The sequence below is a fragment of the Pelecanus crispus genome, chromosome 1 (assembly GCF_030463565.1).
Source record: "Pelecanus crispus isolate bPelCri1 chromosome 1, bPelCri1.pri, whole genome shotgun sequence".
Classification (NCBI taxonomy): domain Eukaryota; kingdom Metazoa; phylum Chordata; class Aves; order Pelecaniformes; family Pelecanidae; genus Pelecanus; species Pelecanus crispus.
This window is the reverse complement of record NC_134643.1, coordinates 196,574,080-196,591,900: the sequence shown is the minus strand read 5'-3', so window position 1 is coordinate 196,591,900 and position 17,821 is coordinate 196,574,080. Positions and strand designations below refer to the sequence as shown.

At 37.7% G+C, this 17,821-nt stretch overlaps 1 protein-coding gene across 3 annotated transcripts in view; it reads right to left on the bottom strand.

Moving 5' to 3' along the window:
* Nucleotides 1-1,553: 1,553 nt before the first annotated feature.
* RNASEH2B (ribonuclease H2 subunit B) overlaps nt 1,554-17,821 on the bottom strand; it is a 42,993-nt gene continuing 26,725 nt past the window's right edge. For 2 of the 3 annotated variants that reach the window (XM_075714824.1, XM_075714831.1), the window contains exons 7-11: nt 16,483-16,588; nt 13,427-13,505; nt 12,451-12,493; nt 7,673-7,753; nt 5,009-5,747 (exon numbers count right to left, since the gene is read on the bottom strand). In XM_075714824.1, coding sequence (XP_075570939.1) covers nt 5,640-5,747; nt 7,673-7,753; nt 12,451-12,493; nt 13,427-13,505; nt 16,483-16,588 — 417 coding nt within the window. In that variant the 3' untranslated portion in view covers nt 5,009-5,639. Of the gene's footprint in view, nt 1,688-5,008; nt 5,748-7,672; nt 7,754-12,450; nt 12,494-13,426; nt 13,506-16,482; nt 16,589-17,821 lie in introns of those variants that run through there. The other variant, XM_075714837.1, reaches the window with a different exon arrangement.

Genomic DNA, 17,821 nt, shown 5'->3' with positions numbered 1-17,821 from the left:
CATTTCCTTTCATACATGATTTCTAAATGGTTAACAGTTCAGGTTTTTCATATTCTGAAAGAGAGTTGATCAGAACCAGTTGAAAAGAAATTTGAATAAGTTATTGCCTCTTTGCCTTGGAATTTAATTTTCAGCAATGTCCTAATAAACACTTCTTAGAGGTCTCATTTGACTTGAAGTTAGGCAGAATTTGCCAGAGTGAAAGCAAAATATTTTTTTACTTCTCACCTACAACACTTCAAATATATTCAATCTTTACAGAACATTTTGGCCGTTTGCTGTAGGTGTCTGTGAACTGGGGTCATAGTTGAAATTTACAGAAGTACACATTCATTATGTTCAAAATTCTGTCAATTATTACTTTCAAAAAAAGTTTCGTAGCAAAGAGCTAGATATTAATGGTGGTTTCATGAATGGGTATTTAAGTTAAAAACATCAGACTGCATCTGACATGGATCACTCAAGGATCTCACTAGCATCTATATTCTGCATGTTTTATGTAGACTCAAGTTGACATTTTGGTTGAAGTTCACTCCACAGAAAGTGTCTCTTACGTGATTAAAAAATAAATAAATAAGTAGGTCTCTTTTTTACCTGGAGGATTACATAGGTTTTGGTTTAGTTCTCAACACAAAATGTACATGTTATTTTGTACATGTTTCTAAGGTTTCAATCCCTTAGATAAAAAGGAGTAAAATCAAAATACAACTTCTCCATCTGCCCTTCTGAACACACAACTTACCTCAAGCTTTAGCACTTCAAGAGCAGACTGTCCACACAACCAGAGCTAGGTGACATCTTCTGGATAAAAGGTTGGGGTTGGACAAAACCATTTAAATGAAACTCAGTGAAATAATTTAAAAAAATGTAAATGTCTTAAAAATAGAGTTAACTTTTTTTCATTTTGGATGATTCTAAGTCTGAATATTGGATTTCTAGTCCAAAAAGGCCATCTTGCTGAATTTGGCTAGATTTTGAAAAAGGAGAAAATTGCATACAACATACTTTGCTATGCAGCTTCTAAAACTTGTAATTACGGCCACTAAAATCATATACTCTGTTAGAAAAGAATACAAAAAAAGAAAATTCATACAAAATCAAGTAATTATTTAAGACTTGCTCAAGGATGCTGTTGGTCTGACCTTGAAAAATACTTAGGCAGGTGCTTAATTTTAAGCATGTGAATCATTGTGCCAATAGAGATTTTATGGTGAACACTAATGCACAAATATTAGTTAGACTGGCTCTTCCACTTCAAGATAAGCATGGATGTAAGTGCTTTGCTGGATATGGATCAGGATGCTCAGCACCTAACAGGACTTTAGGCGCTGATCCAGCAAAGCACTTATCCACACGAACAATGCTTCTGACTTTAAGATCACTGCTCATGTGCTTAACGTTAGGCATGCTCGTAAGTGCTTTCCTGGAAGGGCCCGACAGACCAATAGTGTGTAAGCTATAAAATTTGAAGCAGTGTATGTTTAACACACCGTGTATTTAACAATGTTAATCTGCTGAGATTTGCTTTTTCTTGGAACAGGGCATGTCTATCTTCAAGCATTTATTTTCAGAAAGTGCGTAAAAAAAGCCTTTAAAAGCTACTTTGAGATTATGGCAAGTTAAAATAATATTAGCGACTCTCCTTATGCTCCTTTCATTTTTTCTTTGCACGTCTTTGCGCAGGCATCTAAAAAGGAAAGAGAAAACTCTAGTCATAAACATTAACCTATTCAAATAAGCATCCATGCTTTCAGTTTCCGTCTAACAAACATCATCAGATGTAACTGAACACCTGAAAACAAGCATCACTGAACTCTTCTAAATTTCAGACCTGAATGGAAATTCTGCCAACTATGCCGCCTTGTCCACTGAAAATATTCAAATGACCAACTGTGACTTCTACAAACAGAACTAAGTTTATTACTTAAGACTGAAAATTATGTGCAAGTCCAACCCCTACATATTCCTAAGTCAGTGCTGGTACTCCCATATGAAGTTTTCCACGCCCACTGATGTCAATCCATTTGCAATGTGAAGTCTAAAAAAGTAGAAATGTAAGAGCTGCTTAATCCCAAAACAACAACCCTACAAGCATCACAACTCATCAGATATTTACATGAACATGTAGAGGTGGCACATTAATGGTGGCACATTAATGTCAGAAAGAAATAAAGTAAGACCACATTTCTATAACGGTGCTGGTGTATTGTTTCATACTAAGCTAACCAAGGAAGAAATAGCAAAGCAGCACTTCATAATGACCTACTGCTACTGCTGGCCAGGCATAGTAACTATATTTAAATCCTCATTGTGGTAGGAAATATTGTTTTATGTATTTGGCACCACATGCTCTTCATAACTTCTTACAGCTACAAGATGAGGAAGTTTCAAAGTTACCAAATGTATTTCATAAAGGGAAAAGAGCTTTTGTTTTCACGTGAAAGCTCTAATGGCTTTTGAAAATGGCTTATTTTTTTTGTCAGGCACAAACTCCTGCTCAACCAAAAGCACAGTCACTAATAAAATTACTGTCGTTGCAAGTTATGGCATAGCTGAGAGCTGAAGTTGAGATGTGACACACTAAAGCACGACACATCTGTGCACAGAGGAAGAACTCTAGACTTAGTCCTTGAGTGCAGTGGCAGATGTGAAAGTCATGTACAGAGAAAGAAAAAAAAAAATCGGTATCCCAGATCAGAAGTCAGCACAAAGGCCTCCCATCTCTATCAGAATTGTCCTCCTCCTGTCCTAAATTCTGACCAGAGAAACAGGGACTTTTTCTTAGAAGAAAGGTTCTTGAACTGTTCAGTCGATGAAAAGACACATTTCCAAAATTTATTTCACAAAACTTTTGAATCATTAAAACCCAAGCCAAACTATTAAAAACTAGCAGATTTAAATATCCAGAAGAGCTCCTACCACGTTATCTGTCCTACCTCATAGTTCCTGTTTCTAATGTGACTCTCTCCCACTCTTGGTTTTCCATTCAAATGTCCATCCCATGCTTGTCTGCCTTCTGAACATCTTCTAGTGCTTGGAATTGGCTTTCTATTAAAAGATACACAATTCCTTTCCTCTCATTTACCAAAATACTCCCTAAGATGTTGCTTACTGCACATAACTTCTCCATTAACGTGGCAGTATGTGCCTGTTCTTTTTTTTTTTTCCTCCATAACATTATCCTGCGTTATCACTGGTGCATCCCTTCTCCCATTGATACGAAGCTGGGGGGTTTGACTGCCAAATAAACTGCTGGGCTAGGCTGAATGTTTTTCAAAAATCTAACCCTTCCAGTTCATGACTGCAGTTGCTCATTCTGGGCTCACCAAATGCTAGTTCTTTCCGATCATAGCAAGGACCCATTGGATAAACCAACCCATGCTGCTGCAGGGCTGGTCTTCACTTACAGCCTAGACAAGCAAGGCAGGAAAAAAGCAAGATGGCAATTCTAAAGGTGGTGCATATAGAAATTGTCACATACATTGACACCTACTATTAATTTTTAAATTCGTCTCATAGTTAATGTCAGAAAATGAAACTTCATTGTAAGGGCTGGTGAAATTCTGCTAAAGACAGTTGAACAAGGAGGTAGTGTGGTGTAACGGGAATTTCTCTATGGCTCCACGTAGCAATTCCTGGGTTTTCTTATGTCCTTTGCTGCTCCCCACCCCCTTATATTGTTTCAGAAAGTTGACATTCATGACTGGAATTTTATTAAAGCACCAAATTGCTTGGGATAATGATTTTAACTGAAAAATCAATAAAGTCTCTGCATCTGAATCACACACTTCTCAACCTACATTCAAACACAAATACTACGGGCTGATTTTCAGAGATAAGGAAGACTTACAGTAGTGATTCCTTAGAATGCCTGAAAAGCATTTTTTTTTTCTAAGGAACTTAATTTTGGTTCTAGATAATCCGCTTCAGACAAATATTTCTAGAACTGGGAACATTAACTGTACACTATTGGGAGGCTATCCACATTTGTTAAATAAATCTCTCTGTAATCAGAGATAATTCCATAGATTTCCAAATACTTTCCTCTATCTGGAATTCCAACCATACTGACTTCCCATTTACAAACTATGCCTGAAACTTCGAAAAAAACACTGGTTTGAAAGGCATACAAACCCAACAACAATTGCAAAACTGCACACAACACACAGCAAGGCTTCTCATTCATTTCTGGTTGGAAGAGAATGCCACAGAGCTCTTTAACCTAACATATACCACTGTAATCCATGGGTTGGTAAATGGCAGCAAGTAAGTCTGAAGTGGATAATGGCAGCTACGAAAAATGAAGAAACTCCTAGTTTCTCTGACACTCCCCGTTACCACAGGGTACAGGCAGATTCTCTACTGAGCAAAGAATGATGTATTTTAAGAGCGTCCTTCTAAAACACACATTGTAGTTGAGCCACAGTAGTGGCTCAGTGCAACAACTGGCGGATGAAACTATGAGTTAGTGTCATGCAGAACTGGCTTGACCTATAGAAATGACCCCAGTGACTCCATCTCTTTTCCAATTCTGTGAATCAGGGAAGTTGCAACACAGCAGATAGCTATCCCTCTGAATATACAGGAATACTCTGTAATGAGGAAAGAACACACCCAAGAGTAGTCTGTTTTAAGTAACAGTCCTACCTTGTGCAAAACTTCATAAAACTAAATCTTATCCAAGACACTCATACTTAAGCTTTTGAATTACGCATCCAGCTCCAAATAGGCTTCTTTAAAAGCCCCAGTTTTGCCTTTAAACAAATCTTTCCCTAATTATTTTTTTAAGGACCTATTGACCTTGGAACTGAACATAAAAACACCCCATACTGCTATGTGTTAAGAGATTTATCATGTAAGCCCAAAGTGATGTTGTAATTCTCTAAGGATTAAAATTTATACACAGGAAAATACCAAAACTCCTTAAGAAATGTCCTGCAGCCTAATCTAACTCTTGAAATGCACAGCAAATACAACAAGCACAAATTTGTTACACAAAGCACTTTATTGCATTACATGCACATTGACATTTATTGCAATTTGTTTCTAGAACATTCAAAACAAGCAAAATCCCAATACAGACACTATCTTTGCCTTGATAAATTGCCACCAACAGCAATGTTTCCATCAGCACTTAGATCTGGGTCAACATAAAAATCTAACGATGCCATCCTACTCTGGTGTTATACTGGGTAAAAATCTCAAGGAAGTCTCAAAAAAAAATGTTCCTTATGAACGAAAAAACTCTCCTTAAAAACTCAAAGCAGGGCATGTTTCCAGCCCAGAATGCAGTGCAATGGAGAAAACTCTGCAGCGGCCTTGACTGAGCTTGCTCTAGAACAAGCAGCAATACAAGTACAGTACCATGCTAAACCTTGCTTCTCAGCTCACAGGCCCACACTAATGCAGCTAGGCTGTCTTCCTGACCCAGGCTGGAATATCTGCAGGGCGCTGCCTTGCCCCACTGAAGCATAACAGCTCTGTCCCACACTAGCTCACAGATCTCTTCATCGCACTCCACCACGTACACAGACATGCCTTGCATATACTATAGTAACAAAAAAAAAACCCAACCCAGGAGACAACTTTAGCTTAACATAAAAATAACCACTGTATAAAGCTCTTTCAAGAACAAGTCTTTATTTTGATGCTTTAGGTTTGGAGCTGAAGAAAGTAGAAATGGATTTCATTCCACTCTTATCAACTTTGGCCAGAGCCTTCTGTGCTGCAGACATCTTGCTGTTTGCCTGTTAGTGAAATGATAAACAGAAAAAGTTAAGCAGCATCTCCGTAGGAGGGGAGTATAAGCTACAAACTCCTAAATACAGAAGTCAAACAAGAAGTTGAATTGCTTTTTTTAGTATACAGCAGTAAAGATAATGTTATGCAGGCTTTAAATTGTAGAAGAAAAACCTTACTAAATAAATTCAAGATTATTCAACAGAAAAATACTTGTCACTAATTACTTAACCTCAGACAAAGACAGAGAATCAATTACAAGGACAAGGAGGTGAAACCTCTTTCCTTTCTGCAGAATGAGGTATCCCAACTCAAACGTTTACATTGGGATAATCCCTGAGTGTACATTAAGAGGAATAATGCATGCAGTATAACAGATGCATACTGTACCCTCCAACTCAATCTCATGATTATGCTGTCAGCAGGCTGAATTACAGCCTTGCATTACAGATGATGAATAATTCACACTGATTTATTATCAAAGACTATGCGCAGTGAAATAAAGGGAAAAGAGATGGAAGAGCTAAGAATGAAGAAGGTAACTAACATTTGCAAAGCACTTTGAGGCCACTGGGACAACTTCCCAGACTTTTACACCTAAAACACATTTTATGAGCCACGTTTTATAGAGCTGACCTCTTTTCTTTCTTACATTTTAAAATGTTATGTTTTAAATCTCTAGCTGTTTTTCCTATTAAGAAAACTTTGCATTGACCTTTCTTTACGATACTCCTCAGTCTGCAGGACTTCACAATTACAATACTTGGGATCAGCTAGAAGGTTATGGATAGGATGGAGATATGCAACAACAGTATGATCATCTGTGTTACTATACAAACAAAGACACTGCCAAAGTATTTAAAAAAGAGTAGTATACTGTACAGAGTCCAAGAGCTATCTTCTTTCCCAGATCCTCTCATCAATGTGCTTCATTATTTCAGAAGTAAATCATATTTAATGTTAAAATGAATTATTTCTCCTCAGTCTATCTTTATGCTCAGTTCAAAAGCTATAGGTACATAATGGGGGAAACGTGTATTTTAAACTATTTATCACCTTCACTTAGGGGGCAATCCTCCTCTTAATTCAAAACTAGCACGTGCCCTGAATACAAAAAGTTCTGGGGGTCTTGGAGGGAGGAAGGAATGCATCTGTCACCAGCTGCTTCTCTTTGCAAAGGGATGAAAAGTAGTCAGCATTAGTCTGAAGGTCACAAGACCAGCACAGAGGGTCTTTTTGGTTCCCAGTGGACTGGAGAAGGATTCATTTTCTTTCAATGTTCAGAGAAATAAGCCAGTGCAAGCCTCACAACTTTGGCACACACAGACAGAATCTATTTCTTTTCACATCTCTGTTGCTCTCCTAGGAATAGTACAGTGGCAGGCACCACTGGACTCAGATTTGAATTGGCCTCCAAACTTGCATTGGAGCTGGCAATCAGCAAGCTCTGTGTTGATTTAACTTCATTAAGTTGACATAAGTAAGTGCATAAGCAGTATTTCTAGGTAAAAATAAAGCCTGTCTTAGCATCCCTTGGAATTTAAGTGGATGCCGCCATCTTTGTTTCTTTTTCAAATAACTGAAATTTAACAGTTGCTATCACTAAGCCATAGGATTTCTCACCTAAAGATCTCAAAGAGCTTTGCAAACACTAGCTGAGCACCTTAACACGTGTCAAAGTCTGTGAGGCTCACTGGAATGTTCACTGATAAAATACAGTCAAACAGTAACAGTACAGAAGGGTTCAGAATGGGACATCAAGACTGTCAAATTAAACCAGAATGAAAAGTTCAAGGAGATATAACTACAGACATCTGCGACTTTGTATTTGTTTTTCTGATGTGTTTTGGAGGAGAAAAATAGGCACTCTGTGCTAATGTTTGATGTTAATCTATGCTTTAGCAAAATGTGCATGAATGCAGGGTTTGCTTACCTTTTTGGTTTTCAGATTGCTGCTGTTAAACTTAGTATAGTCTTCTTCTGCCTCCACAGGGACATCTGATAGTTTCCTTTTCTGAAATGTTAGAGTGAGGAAGTTGCTCTGTCAACCACTTTTATGGTGTACACACATGGAAGTTTAAAGCTTTGGCTTTATAATGTAACCATTGCACCAAAACAGGACTGGCAATCAACTGAAGAATCTGCAGTAACAGTGGCAGATTTCTGTTTGTAATTGTCGTCTTTACACATGACTATATACCATCTCCACAGTATTCAGAAGAGATTATTCAGGGTTGTGGGAAGCATTTTCTTCTTCCTAGCCTTCTGAAGAATGGCTTCTAGAAATCACTTGAATCCTGTTTTTAACTTCCATGATTGTGACTTTTGTGTCAAAGTCTATTTAGAGAACCTTTACAGAGCAGCTGTTGGAAGTTAGCGTCTAACAGCCAGGGAACGTAGACTCTGGTCCCCATGGTCTCATGGAACTGTGCAGCAACTCCAGTGTCATTGCTATCTGCCAACACAAGTGGATCATCATCTAGTCTATTATCTGTTTGTGCACAACCTTTAGAAGTAATTAGATTCTACAGTTTGGCAACAGTGAAACACTGACATAGTTCTGCTGACTGCTTCATCACTTGAATCCAACGGCATATTAAGAAGCTTGACTCTGCATGTGCTGGGTGCCTTCTAACTTCAGAAATAATGGAAGTGAATGGTTCTCACTGGCACTTCACATGATCAGGCCGTAAGAATGAATATTTCTTTCCATAAACTGTAAGCGTGTGTTTAGTTTAAAGGTGAAAACTTCCTGGTATGTTTCCAAAAGGGGAAAAAAGTATATACTATTTTACAACACTGTATTTTTATTATTATTATATATCTGATATTACTACCCTGTCCTTAATATCCTGTGAAATCTAAACTGTGGCCTTCCTAGTTTTTGTGCCAGAGAAAGTGATTTTGCAAGCGACTTGGATGGTACCACACATTTTAAGATCCTGTTTTATTCATTTTGTTTATGGTGCTTGTGATCTCGCTCTCTCCCTCCCTCTCTCTGGCACAGAAGCCAGGTCTGCAGCTTAGATTTCTCAGCTCTTAGAACCAGGTCCAACAGCAGCCTTTTCTTTTGATTTCAAAGGGATCTGGATCAGCCTCTCTAGGAGGCTGTTTACTGTGCTGTGATTACATTTTAAAATGACAATCTAATGAATAATTACTATTCTCCTCTTTTGGGAATCTGATAAACAAGTTTTTAGAACTTACAACAAAATGTTTGCATTTCAGCAAAACATTTGCTGTTTAGTTGTAGCAGAGCCTACATATTCTTTGTAGATCTCTGTCATCATTTGCCAATGGCCAGACTCCCTATGCTGACAAACTGGACAGTATGATTACAACACAAGATCAATGGCTTACAATTAATACAAAGAACATGCAATTTTGATTTAATCATTAAATCACAGAGTCCAGACTGTACCCAGTTTACTCTTGTACTACAAGAGAGAGAATCTGTCGTAGCTTTTCTGTTAACCACTTAAGTTTCTAAATCTCTCCTCCCTTCAGAATTTATTTTAACACAATTTCTAAACATGCAATTACTTTACCATAATAGGAAATACATGTCAGACCCTTCCTTATTTGCAATAATCCTATACTATCTCTGTCAATACACCTTGCCCTCATGAAGAGAAGTGTCAATGCAAGTGAATAAAAATGGTCTGAAGGAGACTATAAGTTCCAGCGTACAAGCCTGCCTTGCTCCTCTGAGACTGTGAAATAAAGGAGTGTTTTAATCTCTGAAGTTGCAAAGACTTAAACACAGAAGCATCATACACACCCTGGTCAGTGCTCTGGAAATTAATCAGATCCTCAGCAACATTTCACTGCCCGACAACTGAACAGTTCTAAGCCTCATTTCCTCTGTAACCAAACTGCTGAAATAAAACTATTTTTAAAAATAGATTCTCAGAACTATCCCAATGGTATAAAAGCTATTCATACATAATATGTAATGTACATCACATGTAGTTTAATATAGTTGTTGTAACATGCTTATATGGCTAATGAATATCAGTTGGCTCCTGATGTATGTTTAATATTTCTTACAATGCATAAAGATAATTCTTAACTGAATCAAAGGGCCAAGTAACTGTGAAGCCAGAACAACTGTCCAACCACATGGAAATAACTTATATTCATGGATATACATTGGAGAACAAATGCTATTAATAACAGTAGGGCCCAATTATTCCTGCATGTGCTAGCTGACATACTGCTTAACAGAACAGTCACTGAACCAGCCAGAAATGAGGTTATTTTAGACTTTGTTTCGGTAAGTAGCAGGGACATTGCAGGAAAGCTTGGTGTGGTAAGTAACCTAGTTTCAGTAGACATAGGGCACCTCAGTTTAAATTAAATGGAAAGGATAATCAAAAGTGGGGTTCTTGATTCTAGAGGGGCAAACTTTGCAAACCATATACCTTACTTCTCTAAGCCAAAGCAAAGGGACTTCATGTGTGAGGAGGACACTTGGAATGTAAAAGAAAAAGATGGAAGAAGTTATTTCGGATCTTTCACTTCAAACAAGGTGAAAAATCTTGAAGGAAAGAGCTTCTCAGACTAAACTATATGAATGGTCTCCCTTGTTCACACAGATGCAATATCATCCCCCTACCCCCCCCCCCCCCCCCCCCAAAAAGGTACTAGGAGTAAGCAGAATTCTACAATGAATGGGGGAAAAAATACTGCCAAAAAAAAAAAAAAAAAAAAGATTTGTTTTAGGGGTCAGGTAATACTGGGATAAAGTGAGAACTGCCAAAAAGTCAAGCTGAGTTAGACCTTGGAAAGGAAATTAAAACAAAAGTAGAAGGTTGTTTAGCCACAGAGGCAAAAAGGGAATCAAAAAAGAAAAAGTGACGCTGCTACACAGTAAGGATTGAATAGATATTAAAGCTAATCTATGTGTAACTCCAAAATGGAATAAATCCTTTGCTGTAAGTTGTTTTCAATAAAGATGAAGAGGTTAAACACAGGAGCAGAGAACAGAAATCACTCTATTCAAGACAGAAGTAAAACTCAATATGCTGACACTGTTGGGAGACTGCCTCAGAAATCACGAATCCAGAGGCAAAACCTGGCAACTGTTCTATCAGGTAGGGATCATATTGCTTCAGAATAGCCAAATGTCCATCTATATGTAAGGAGGAGGAAAAAGTGGTAACAGGCCTCAGCAGAATGGACGGGGGAGAAAAAGTGAAGGAAGGAAGAATAATTAAAGATATAGAGTAAATTAAAACTAAACACAGATAATGCTTACTGACTTATCTTTTTTCTCAAAGATAACACATTTTCTGGTGACAGAAAATGTGAAGGACTGCCAGAGGACTTGACATGGTGCCACTTAAGCAACTGAAATTATAGAAAACAAAAAATGCATAACAATTTTAAGGTAGGTAAGAAACTGGGTAAAAGGGAAACAAAGGCAAATAATGCAGAAAGGGACATCATTGGATTGGATGGAGATTACTAGTGGAGTGCCATGAACAATATCTATTCAAAATGTTCATTAATTGTTAATTAATGATAACACCATGCTAACATTTGCTGAATGTACACCACTGAGTAGCATTATGAATACCTAAAGAGCTTTTAACACTATGAAGGAAAAGACAGAGAACCTTCAAGACTGGAAACACTAAAACCGGATGAAATGTACGGAAGTACAAGGTCACGTACACAGCAGCTAACTGCATGAATTTCTCGTAAATCTGAATGCTGATCAACTAAAAATTACAGTGGAGAGAAAAAATCAACTGTGTGTCTTAACTGTTCACAGCATGACTGTGAGCTATCTGGTACATCACACAGTAATAGAGGCAAATGGGATTTTAAGAAGTAATGAGATAAAGTACTTCCAGTTAAGACAAGAAGGGAAGAATGCCATCATATTGTACCAGTAAAGGTTTTATCATGAATAATTATATATGATTCTGGTCACCTGCTTTGAAACAATTAAATTCATCTTGGAATAGGTGTAAAGAAATGTTCCTGCAATGATGAGGGAATGGAGAACCCATCTTACACAACCAAGTTTGGCTTCACAAAATGAAAACAGAAAGGATATACGTTTTCCCTTTACACATTGAGAGAACTAATGTTAGGGAGGGAAAAGAGCCATTTCAATTAAAAAAAACAATGATAATGTTAGCACAAAAGCGCAGGGGAATAAATTGGCCATGAATAAATTCAAGGTGGAATTTACAGGAAGGTTTCTGAGCATCAGATGAATGAGGTTATAGAACAGTCTTCCAAGAGAAGTAATGGAAATAAAAAATCCTAATGAGACTTACAGTGAAGAATGGTTAGTATATGAGAGATTATCCAACATGGTTGTCTGAGACTCCATGACCCAGGAGGTCCCTTTCAGGGTCCTCATAAATTACATATGAAAGAAAACCTATGAGATCATGTTGTCCCATCAACCTCAATAAAACTAAACAAGCAAAACACGTATGAAAACACTGCTGACCAAAACCATGTCTCTCTCTTTCCCTCCCCTTTTTTTAAACAGGAAAACAACCAAAATATTCCTTATTAAAAAATAACAAGTACCTGGTAAATCTCTTGCATTATTTCAGACTGGCTTTTCGGAAGGCCAACTTACTTACTGTATTGTACCCAGTGCTTGGCCTAGTCTAGTTTTAATAATAATTCAGAGAAATCAGCTTACAACACAATGTATCTGCCAATATCTTAATGTCCTCCTACCTTCAATGGTGGCTCTGGTGCCAGGCTTTTAAGTTCTGGGAGCCTGCAGAACAAAAGATTTTAAGTTATAAATTAAGACAGCTGGATTGCACAACCTAAAGTTTACAATTCCTTCCCCACAAAGACTTCTTTGGTTATCAGCTGCTTACACATGGCATGCGTTTGCAAGAAAAGCAGCTCGTGGACTCTGCATTTCTGACTTAGATAACTAAAACAGAGCCAGGCACCATACAGAAACCTGGGCTCTTTTAAAAGTTCTTAGATCTTGCAACCAAAACAGGAGAACTCCAGCTTACTTTTGAAAACCTTGGCTATTAGTAAGATGATATTACAAAGCACATAACATCTCTTCAATGAAACTGTTAAGCTATGGGACTTGAAGCTGCAAATTGCACATTCTTCTACAGGCCACCGTAACATGAACCGTTTAAAAAGAACTGAACTGAGGGGCAGACGCAGGGTCCCAGTGATGCTCCAAGCAAAGTCTGCTGCTGGCAGGAAACACCAGGATGAGGATGCTGGCTCACCTTCCAGATTTAAATATAAACTAATACGGTTACATATGTGAAGTCAAATCCCAGCCGCACTCAGTGAGTAGGGAAAAGGAAAGAGGACTGGGGATGAGGATTCTACTCCTGGCTCTGCTGTTCATGCTTGACAATTCTGGACAACTTGGATTTCCTTCCCTGCCTTGCTTTAAAATGGGATACATTGCTCAGGATTTCATGATGCAACTGTGATAACAGACAGAGACCTATATTACATCTCTCCTCCGGCCCATGGTCCTTAGCATCATAGGAACAACAGAAAGGCATAATCTACATTTGAAAAAATCACATTTAAAGTGTGGCAAATATAATCTCATTGTGTCATTCACTGCAACCTTGGTGAACAAGTATCAGTATTCAACAGAAATGACCAAAAGGACATTAATGCACATCATACAAAAGTAGCAGCTAGCTGGAACAATACTTACCCTAAGTATTTTAACAACTCCTTACTCAGATCTTCAGGAATATATTCTGATATTAATCCATGGGCATACCGTACATAGTCTTCAGGAACGGGGCAGGGAGTGGGAAGGAGAAGAAAAAGAACATTCACATTATGTAGTCATGTTGCCTTAGCCATGTTGCACGCGCTACCATAAATCATAAAGCTGAATTAATAGTAAGAGACTTCTAATGGATACACTGTGATGGTTCTCTGTGTTGAGTAGTTTATGTTATATGACACTTGTAGGTTTATTTAAAAAGTAAAGACTTACTACACTCACTTTGTCAGCACATGTTATTAATATCTGCTGTATGTACTTTACAAAAGCTGTTCACTTTCTAAGAATACTAGATATCATGTATTTTTCCAAAGAAATTAAATTTTAAAAACCTGCAAAAGTAAAAAGCTGACTCAACAGAACACGCAATCATTAATTTTAAAGCATCTGGATCTTACAATTATTTGGCAAGGGCTTCAGTACTAAAGTACATTTTCTGGCTTCAACTGAAAACAATTAGATGAGACAATGAGTCTATTTCAAAGTCTTGTACTTAATTTCAGTACTTTATGGAAAATGCCAAGGCCTATCTAAACATCACTGGCAAGACAGGATAATTATCTGTGGAAATATGAACTACTAGAAGCTGTTTTCAGTACAGGGCACTCCTATAAATGTTATTCTGAGAGACGGGAAAAAAAAAGTGACCCTTTTATTACATGAAGTCCTAAAACAGATCTTTGCCTGTCACATTCTACTCAAGCACTTACTGATCATGGGCTGGATCTTTTAAACTTGCTGTTGTCGGGGCTGCTAGGGAGTAACTGTACCCATGCACAGGAAGTATTTGCCAGATATTAAGCTAAAATCTCGCCTCTGAATTCCATCTACAACAGACCAGCTCTATCCGTTCATATCCCTACACACAGCACATGGTAAACTAGTCTCAGGGTGGTAGAGAACTATTTCTTCTGTGCAGAGATAGTTTCCTCTTTTTTTTTTTCAACCTAAAAAACCCAGTAAGAACTGGCATGGAAGCAGAAAGCATTAACAAACTGACACCAGCATATGCATTTCAACTATACTGACATCAAATTCTTAGTATCTCCTATCTGCACTTCTCCTTCCTCCACTGCCTAGATTCATCAAGGATTTGTCACTCCCTAAGCCCACTTTAGGGTCAGGAGAGAACAAGAAATAATTCCAGTCTAAGACAATTTCACCTCAGCACTTAATACGTCCAATTTATTGCTTAAGAAAAACATTCCCATCACTTCACTCTTTGCATTATGACACTGAATGGTGAGTCCAAGTCAACTGCTATTATCTTGTACTAAATACAAAATCCATTCTCGTTGCATTTCTGCCTTGAAGCAACCTTTACTGACTTCCTTTACCAATTTTAAAATACCACTGTTTGCCTTCTAGAGAGTCTGTGTTCTCATCCTAGCCTTGCTTTGTTATTAACCTCCTGTCAAACATCAGAAATACTTGCGCACTTCCCTTCTTTGTCTTCTGAATGAAATATACAGGTCTCGTGTTAAACCTCCCCTCCTTCCTCATTTGCACTCATTATATTTTTTGTCCTGCAACATCTGTAGATGCTAACTACACATACCCATCTATTTATAAGGTACTGAAATTTCATAACACTCCTATGAAAGCAATTCTCTACAGAAATAAATTGCACTGTCATGGCAGTGAAAGGATCAGACAAGAAAATTAGTCTTAAGTGTTGAGTAAGGTCCATTTGACTTCCTGTCATTCACCTTGCAACATACAGCGGGACTGCCTCCAAAACTTACCTACTTTTAACCCCCGGTATTCCCCATTTCAAAGCTGCTCTTTTAAATCTAAAAAAAAGCTTTTTAAAAGCCTATTATATCCATGTTACTATAAGTAAGAAGGAAGGTGGAGAAAACACTGCAGATGAACTGTTTAATTACAAATTTCAGAGATAAAGTATTTAAGTATAGTCAAGGTGGTTGCTGTCAGGACAATTTTCCCTTTCTTTAAAAAATGGGAAAAGCATGAAAAGCTACTGTAAAGTTAAAGTCACTTGCAAGTTTTGCAGCTTTGCCTCTTTTTAAAAACCATGTATTACAATCTCTGTTCTATAAAACTGTCTAGTTGCCTCTTAAATCTCATTTATGTTGTTTCCTTTGATATCATTACTTGGTCACTCATTTTCCACTTGGTCAGCAAGTTGCTTTGTTTCTCCTTATTTTTCAACAGCATGCAGACTTCTGAATGTCTTTGCAGTAAGAAACAATTTGCTTTTGTTTGTCTTGTTCTAAACTTTTCTTAATTTTCATTAACATGCAAAGAATTTATTCCGAGTCCATTTTCAGGGTTCTCTACACAATTTCATATCCCAGTAACATTCAGGACATTGCCCTCCCCAGGGAAAAGGTGACCAGAAGCAAGCAGGATCACTCCAGACTTTCGTACCAGGACTGTCAATTTCAGGGCAATTTAATACACGTATTATTAAAGTTTTTGCCCTTAATAAGCACACACTTGTGTACTCTATACATTTGTTACATAAAGTAATGTTTGGACCAGGAGCTTTTACCCTATGACTTCCTAAGATCCCTTCCCTTTTTGGAGAATTCTATGAAAAGCATTTGCATGCTAATAAAAATAATAATAAAAAAGAAGTCTGTTCTAACACAGAGATACTTATTGGGTGGATACTCATATATATTATAAGCATGTGTCCTATTGTCCAAGACAGTCTCAGTTCAGCAAAGCACTTCAGCATATAGTTCACTCAGAAAAACACCTCCTTGAACTGAGGAGAAGCTAAAAGAACCCCAGCTGAGACCTACTGTTAATTAGAATGTCATACAATGAAGATACCAGAGAACTCAGAAAAGTCAAAGCACACAGTCACAACATATATGGAATTTTCTGTACAAGGAATAAATTTACTGCAAAGGCCAATTTCAATACATTTTAGATCTTAATAATGTGTTTTATCTCCACATATGCGATTTCACAAAAATGGAATTCATTATAATGTCTAGCTTTCTTACCTTCTTCAGTATCTGTGATCGGTTTACCGCTGATAAATGTAGCTGCATGTACCCTTTCACCTACAGATATATTGTTGCTTTTAAGTGCTTTCACTGTTTGATTGACCTATAGGAAACCATAGAATGAAATGGCTGTATCAGTGTTGTTATGCACATGTTAATGCAGTGACAAAGCTCTTGTAATTTTGTTTCAAGCATATAAAACACTCAAGTTATGGACTGTGGTGAAATTTAATATACATTTGTAATGACTAACATATGAGCTCAAAAAACCCAAAGAAACTAGCATGTCTTTGAACACGTTGCCTTGGCAACACAGCACCAGTTTTGCAGCACCCTAAGATGAGCTGAGCTACTCAGATGCAACAGCCATGATTATAAAGGTTAGAAATACACCTGCTCAGAGAACAGGGAATGCCCGAGCTCAGCTGGATTGCAAAGGCAGTCCTGATGGAAATCAAAGATTAAGGACTTCACAGGGCACTGCTATACTGGATCTAACAGAGAGATAACTGGCAGAAGATATTTTCAACAACACAAATGGGTACCTGTTCAAATGTAAATGTTCAGGTATTCATTGCAAAATAGATACCTCCCATGCCGCATCATTGCAGAAAGTAGACCAGATTTTGTGCTTGTGTTGACTCATTTAAAGGACAAAGCTTCCTTGTACCATGTGATACATACAATCCTTTTCTACAAAGTGGCATCATAGCAGGGGCACATGTGCATGTGTAAAAATAGATTTGCCTTCTTTATACCAAAACACAGACCACATCAAGCTTAGCTATAACACTAGCTTATTTTCTGCGTATTGTACAGACCTCTTGAACAGTGTGATTGGATCAGAATAGCAGCAACCATACCAGGACCATTTTGAGAGACTGCCAAAACTTCGCAAGGAAAACCATTTGTAGCACAAAACCAAGGCACTTCTGCCCAGCTTTAAAGCATGGCAGAATTTAAAAGTTGCAACAGTCAAAGCTCTCCTCTAGCCCATCCGTGAAGTGGATGAAGCAAAAGACAAGCACCTCACCTTAAGCAAAGCCTACAGAACACAGCGATAAGCTGAACTTCAGCTTCTTCTGCCTCCCCACACTCCATGAATCCCTTTCATGCCAGCCCCATCAGAAAGAGAAACGTAACAAACCTGTCATTTTTCTAATACCTCATCACATTCCCAAGTGCAGCAACTTTGCTGTGATGTCTGTCCTTCTTGGACAGGAGACATACCTTGAACTGAGGCATACCACATAGCTCAAATGCAGTTATGGACAAACTAATAAGCATTTTCATTTTAAACATAAAGCGATTTTGAAAGCAAAAGAGAAACAAAATA